The 6,512-nt window shown below is 62.7% G+C and overlaps 1 protein-coding gene across 8 annotated transcripts in view; it reads left to right on the top strand.

Moving 5' to 3' along the window:
* The first annotated feature begins 1,325 nt into the window (after positions 1–1,325).
* The window catches only part of NAPRT (nicotinate phosphoribosyltransferase), a 9,976-nt gene continuing 4,789 nt past the window's right edge, over positions 1,326–6,512 (top strand). For 4 of the 8 annotated variants that reach the window (XM_074577996.1, XM_074577997.1, XM_074577994.1 and 1 more), the window contains exons 1-8: positions 1,332–2,216; positions 3,501–3,686; positions 3,781–3,863; positions 4,064–4,194; positions 4,278–4,393; positions 4,499–4,692; positions 5,881–6,021; positions 6,180–6,264. In XM_074577996.1, coding sequence (XP_074434097.1) covers positions 1,353–2,216; positions 3,501–3,686; positions 3,781–3,863; positions 4,064–4,194; positions 4,278–4,393; positions 4,499–4,692; positions 5,881–6,021; positions 6,180–6,264 — 1,800 coding nt within the window. In that variant the 5' untranslated portion in view covers positions 1,332–1,352. Of the gene's footprint in view, positions 2,217–3,278; positions 3,687–3,780; positions 3,864–4,063; positions 4,195–4,277; positions 4,394–4,498; positions 4,693–5,880; positions 6,022–6,179; positions 6,265–6,512 lie in introns of those variants that run through there. The other 4 variants (XM_074577999.1, XM_074578000.1, XM_074577998.1 and 1 more) reach the window with 3 other exon arrangements.

Here is a 6,512-nt window from a genome sequence, read left to right as displayed (position 1 = left end):
GGGATATTTCCCTTCTTTGTCACCTTTGTAAAAGGAAAAAGGCCTTGAGACAGGAGGTGACCTACGTTTCTGGGTTGGAATTGAAGGTCTGAGGGGCCTCCTGTTTGAGTAGCCCATGCTAAGAGTGGTTGCACTCACCTTTTTCCCCAAGGGTAGAGGCATCAGTCAGGCTTTATTAAAAAAAAAAAAAAAAAAAAAAAAAAAAAAAACAAACCACAAACTGAGATAAATCACCAGGAACTGCCAGCATTGCTGGTTTGGGGCTGAATTTCTTCCCTCGTTTCCCCTGGCTGCTCTTGATATCCTTCATGGGTTGCTTCAGCCCATCATTTGGCTTGTTAGGAGCTGAGGGTGGAAAGGGGAGGTGGCATCTCTGACTGTAGGCAAACGAGGTGTGTGGCAGTGTGCCAGAGTCCAAGGTCCAGGTGCAAAGTCCTGGGCCCCCTGTGCTTGTTGTTGGGGTGCGTGGTGCCTGGTGCTGGGGGCCTGCACCGTGTCCCCTGCAGCTGGGACTCCTTGTGTGTGGTGTGCTGTCACCCCCAGGGCCCTGCCAGCCTAGTGCTGGGAGGTGCCTGGTGGCCTGTGTCCCTCCTGTCCCTGGTGCTGGCGCTGCTGGGTCTGCAGTGTCCCATAAGCCTGGTCCCAGGTGCTGCTGCCACCAGTGCCCTGTGTCCCCCATGTGCTGCCATTCCTGGTGTCCCCTGTCCCTTATACCACCCTTCCCCATGCCCAGTGTCCTGTGTGTTCCTCTCCCGGTATGGCCCCTGTCCCCCTTAAGCCAAGTGTCCCATGTGCCCTGTGCTGCCATCCCCAGTGTCCCTAGTGCTGGGGATGCTGGGTGTCCTGTGTGCCTGGGCCTGCCTGTTGTCCCATGTACCCAGTGTCCTGCTTGCCTGGTGTCCCATGTGCTGCCATTCCCTGGTGCCTGGTGCTGGCACAGCTGGGGCTGTGTGTGCCCGGTGCTGGGTGTGCAGTGTCCCGTGTGCTGCTGTGCCCTGAGTGCTGCCATCCCTGGTGTCCTGTGTCCCCTGTGTGCTGCCATCGCTGGTTCCCTGTGTCACCTGCATGATGCTGTATGTGATGCCCTCTGTGTCCTGTGTCCCCTGGGTGCTGCCATCTCCAGCACCATGTGTCCCCTGTGTACTGCCATCCCTGGTGTCCTGTGCCCTGTATCCCCTGTGTGATGCCATTCCTGGGGTCCCATGTCCCCCGTGTGCTGCCATCCCCGGTGCCATATGTGCCCTGTGTGCTGCCGCCATCCCTGGTTTCCTGTGTCCCCTGTGTGCTGCCATCCCCGGTGCCATGTGTGCCCTGTGTGCTGCCATGTCCTGGTGCCCTGTGCCCCCCATGTGATGTCCCGTGTCCCCTGTGTGCTGCTATCCCGGGTGTCCTGTGTCCCCCGGGTGCTGCCATCTCTGATGTCTTGTGCCCTGTGTGTCCCCTGTGTCCCGTGTCCCCTGGGTGCTGCCATCCCCGGTGCCATGTGTGCCCAGTGTGCAGCCATTCCTGGTGCCCTGTGTCCCACGCGTGCTGCTATCCCTGGGGCCCTGTGTCCTCCACGTGCTGCCATCCCTGTGTGTCCTGTGTCCCCTGTGTGGCGCCATCCCCAGTGTCCTGTGTCCCCTGTGTGCTGCCATCCCTGGTGTCCTGTGTCCCGTGTCCCCTGGGTGCTGCCATCCCCGGTGTCCCGTGTCCCCTGGGTGCTGCCATCGCTGGTGTCCTGTGTCCTGTGCCCTGTGTGTCCCCCGTGTGCTGCCATCCCCGCTGTCCCGTGTCCCCTGGGTGCTGCCATCCCCGGTGTCCCGTGTCCCCTGGGTGATGCCCTCCCCTGTGTCCCCCGTGTGCCGCCATCCCCCGCTGTCTCCTTGTCCCTTCTGTGCTGCCGTCTCCGGTGTCCCTTGTCCCTGTGTCCCCCCCCGATCCCGTGTCCCCGTCTGCCCCTCCTTGTCTCACCCGTGTCCCCGTCCCTCCCCCGCGGTCTCCCGTCCCCGTCCCGCCCCGCGCTCCCAGGCTGCCCCGCGGTGGGGCCATGGCGCCTCTGGCCGACCTCTACCAGCTCACCATGGCCTACGGGCACTGGCGGGCCGGCCGCCACCGCGTCCCCGCCGCCGCCGAGCTCTTCTTCCGCCGCGGGCCCTTCGGCGGGGCCCTGGCCCTGGCCGCCGGCCTGGCCGAGGGGCTGCGCGGCCTCCGCGCCTTCCGCTTCTCCGCCGCCGGTGCGTGGGGACCCGGGGAGGGGGAGAGGGACAGACCTCGGGGGAGGGTTTTGGGAACAGGGGAACCCCTCATGGGGGCCTGCTGGGGATGGGGACAGCCCTCGGGGGGACAGGGACAGTGGGACCAGGGGTGGGGGGCACAGGGCCATCCTTCAGAGGGACCTGAGAGACAAGGGGACCCCTCAGAAGGGCATGAGGGACAGGGGACCTGGGGGCGGGGGGGGAGAAGGACAGACCTGGGGGGGGGAGGGTTCGGGACAGGGGAACCCCTCATGGGGGCCTGCTGGGGACAGGGACAGCCCTTGGGGGGACCTGGGTGCAGGAGGGGGGAACAGGGGACCTGTGGAGGGGAGAGGGACAGACCTCGGTGGGGCTTGGGGACAGGGGAACCCCTCATGGGGGCCTGCTGGGGACGGGGACAGCCCTCAGGGGGACAGGGACAAGGGGTCTGGGAGTGAGGGGGACAGGGACTTCCTTCAGGGGGACTGGGGCCAGGGAAGCCCCTCAGGGGGACTTAAGGGGGACAGGGACATCCCTCAGAAGGACCTGGGGCACAGGGGGGCCAGGACGTTCCTCAGAGGGATCTGAGAGACAGGGGGATCCCATGGGCCAGGGAGGTCCCTCAGAGTGACAGGACAGCCCACAGAGGGACCTGAGGAACAGGGGGGACCTGGGGGACAGGGGGCCTGGAGTAGGGGAAGAGGGACGGACCTTGGTGGGGCTTGGGGACAGGGACAGCCCTAGGGGGGACTTGAGGGGGACAGGAACATCCGTCAGAGGGACCTGAGGAACAGGCGGAACCCTTCAGGGGAACCTGCAGGGGACCAGGGACATCCTTAAGAGGGATTTGGGAGGCAGGAGGACCTGGGAGGGATGGGGGGACCTGCGGCGGGGGTGCGGGGACATCCCTCAGAGGGACCTGAGGGGCAAGGGGACCTGGCGGGGAGGGGGACATCCCTCAGAGGGACCTGAAGAATAGGGGGACTCTTCAAGGGGATTTGGTGGGGACAGGAACATCTTCAGGGGAACCTGGAAGGACAGGGAAGGCTAAAGAGGGACAGGGGCACTTGGGAGGGGACATGGACATTGCTCAGAGCGACCTGGGGGACAGGGGGATGGACATGGACAGCCCTTAGGAAAACTTGGGGGGACACTCTCCAGCAGGACAGTCTTCCCATGGACAGTCCCTCAGAGGGAACATGGGGGCCCCATGGTGCTCTCCAGTGGTTGGGGACACCCCTGCCTACCAGCTGTCACCTGCCCCGGCCATGGTGGGGGTTCCAGCCTGACTGCGGCTTGGGGGACAACCCGCCCCGGTGTCCTCTGAGCTCTGTCCCCGCAGACGTCGCCTACCTGCGCTCCGTCCTGCCGAGCACCACAGAGGACGCCTTCTTCGATTACCTGGCCACCCTGGACGCCTCGGAGGTGACAGTGTCTGCCATGCCGGAGGGCTCCGTCGTCTTCGCCAGGGTGGGACACACTCAGCCCCTCCCCAGGATTTGGGGACATCAGGTCCTGTATCCCGAGGGAGGACGGGGACGTCACCTTCTGTCTGTCCCCGCAGGTCCCGTTCCTGCAGGTGAAGGGTCCGCTGCTGGTGGTGCAGCTACTGGAGACCACGTTGCTGTGCCTGGTCAACTACGCCAGGTAGGGACACATCCTGCTCTGGTCCCCCAGGTATTGGGGACAACGTCCCTCTCTGCTGTGCCAACGCCTCTGAGTCCCGCTGTGGTCCCTGTCACGTCCCTGTGTCGAGCAAAGAGGGTCCTGGAGCTCCCCAACCCTTGGCCGTGCGCTGGCTCCACATTCAGCCTGGCTTGGTGTCACCTGTCCTTTCCTCTCCACAGCCTGGTAGCCACCAACGCCGCCCGCTTCCGACTCCTTGCCGGTCCGGACATGAAGCTGATGGAGATTGGGCTCCGTCGCGCTCAGGGGCCAGACGGTGCCCTTTCGGCCTCCAAGTACTCCTACATCGGGGGTGAGTGCTGCCCCACGGCGCCCCACAGCGCTGCGGCCACGCCATCACCCGTGTGTCCCCTCCTCCTCCGTCCCTCCTCGTAGGCTTCGACTACACCAGCAACATCCTGGCGGGGAAACTCTACGGCATCCCGGTGTGCGGCACCATCGCCCACTCCTTCATCATGTCCTTCACCTCGCTGGAGGAGGTGCGGCCCCGGGTGAGCATCGCCGTGGGATGGGGATGAGGATGGACCCGTCACCGCGCTCCCGGCGCGGTGGAGGATGTCACGGGGGTTTGCAATGCCCGTGTCCCCCCGCGGCAGGAGCTGTCACCTCTGGCAGGAGGAGAACCAGTGGATCTGCCGGGCCTGGCCGAGCGGTGGCTGCAGAGGGTGTGCGAGCTGCTGCGGACACCCCCGGAGAAGGCGAACCAGGGCGAGCTGGCCGCCTTCGTGTCCTACGCCGCCACCTTCCCACGGGACTTCCAGGGGCTGCTGGACACCTACTGCGTCAGGAGGTGAGGCCGCTGAGCGGGCGTTAACGATTTGAGGAACCCACAACAATTTATTGTCGTTCAGACAGTTATTCTCCCTGCCCAGGAAGGGGAACTGGGAAAAAAACAAGGAAATCCGAGCTGAATGCTCGGGGATCCCTTTCCTGAGGTGGATCAATTTTTCCCCCTGGCATGGTGAAAGGTGTCACCTTGTGCTCGTGTGACCAGCCGTGTCCCATGGCGCCCCTCCCAGCTGGGTGAGTCCCAGCATCTCCTCATCCCTCCCGGGGCTTTCCCATCTCCAAAATCCCTCTCCCACCAGTGACTCCAGTCCTGGTGCTATTCCCTCCCCCTCCACGATGCAGGATGCCCTGTGTTACGGTTTGGGAAACCCACAACGATTTATTGTCATTTAGACAATTATTCTATCACTCGACGACCCCTCCCCACCCGGGAAGGGGAATCGGGGAAAAACAAGGCAACCCCAGGGTTGAAATATAAACAGATTTAATAGGATAAGACTAAATAATTAACATCAATGACACTAAAGAGCCAATATTGATCCCAATACCAGTATAAAATATACAGGGATTATACGCAGCCAGTTCTACCAGTAGGAAGCTGTGCGCTCCCACAGCAAATGCCGGACACTGCTGCTTCGGGAGGAAGGGAAGAGCTCAGGGCTCCGGCACCGGGGCAAGGAGTTCTCAGGATCACAGCCATCAAGGGAGAGAGAGAGAGAATCTCCTCAGCAAACTTCCTAATTTCTATTGAATGTGTCGTTCGTGGTGTGAAATAATCCTGGTGGCAGCTTGGGTGAAGTGCCTGGGTCTCGCCGCTCCTCATCCCTGCACCTGGTGAGCTCAAAAACACCGAGACCTTGAAACTCGTACACCAGAGCTGGCGATAAAGTAAATATTTTCACAAATTCAGACACTGGAGTCTTCTAAAAGTGCGGTTTTCCCAAGCATTCGAAGAAAAATGAAGTCCCGTGTTGCTCAAAACCAGGGCAGTGGGATAGCTTTGCCACCGTGGCAGAGGGGACGGATGCATCCCTCCTTGCTTGGTGGCCTCGAAGGAGGGACATTTCCAGCTGGCAGCGTCGCCGTGCTTCGCTGTTGCTTGCTGGATGCAGGGCTTGGACCTGGATCTGCCCTGGGTCCCTGTCCCACCAGGCAAAGGCACGTTAACCCTCTCCTTGCCCTGTCCCAGGAGCGGCTTGCCCAACTTCTGTGCGGTGGCGCTGGCCCTGCACCAGCTGGGCTACCGGGCCATCGGGGTGCGGCTGGACAGCGGGGACCTGGCCCAGCAGTCCAAGGAGATCCGCCGAGTGCTCCGAGCCTGCGGTGCTCAGTGAGTCCCCCCCACGGAGCCGTGGTTGGCTGCCACCAGTCCCCGGCTTCCCCACCTTGGGGACCTCGTCCTGCCAGGGCACCCTGAGTTGGGTGCTGCAAGCAGAGCCAGGTGTCCCACCCTGCAAACCCTGTGTCACCTCCCTCGCCCTTTGCCAGCTTCCAGGTGCCCTGGTTTGAGACCATCCCCATCGCCGTCAGCAACGACATCAGCGAGCAGAGCCTGGAGGAGTTCAGCCGGGAGGTGAGGAAGCTGCTGGTGGGGCTGGGACGTCACCTTGGCTTTCGCTGGCGCCGCTGGGGTTTGTGGGGGGTGGGGGGTGGCCATGAGCGTCACCTTGGGCTTTCTCCCTGGGTGAGAATGGAGGAGAGTTGCTGGACTTGTGGGTGGGACGGATGGACAGGAACCTTCAGGTGGAGCATCCTCTGACCTGCCCCGTGGCTCTGGTTTTGGTATGGGCTTAAAAACCAGCGGGAGGGTTGGTCTGTTGA

Source organism: Larus michahellis, chromosome 2 (assembly GCF_964199755.1).
Source record: "Larus michahellis chromosome 2, bLarMic1.1, whole genome shotgun sequence".
Classification (NCBI taxonomy): Eukaryota; Metazoa; Chordata; class Aves; order Charadriiformes; family Laridae; genus Larus; species Larus michahellis.
Note: the sequence above shows the minus strand (reverse complement) of the source record. Positions and strands in the feature narration are given on the sequence as shown.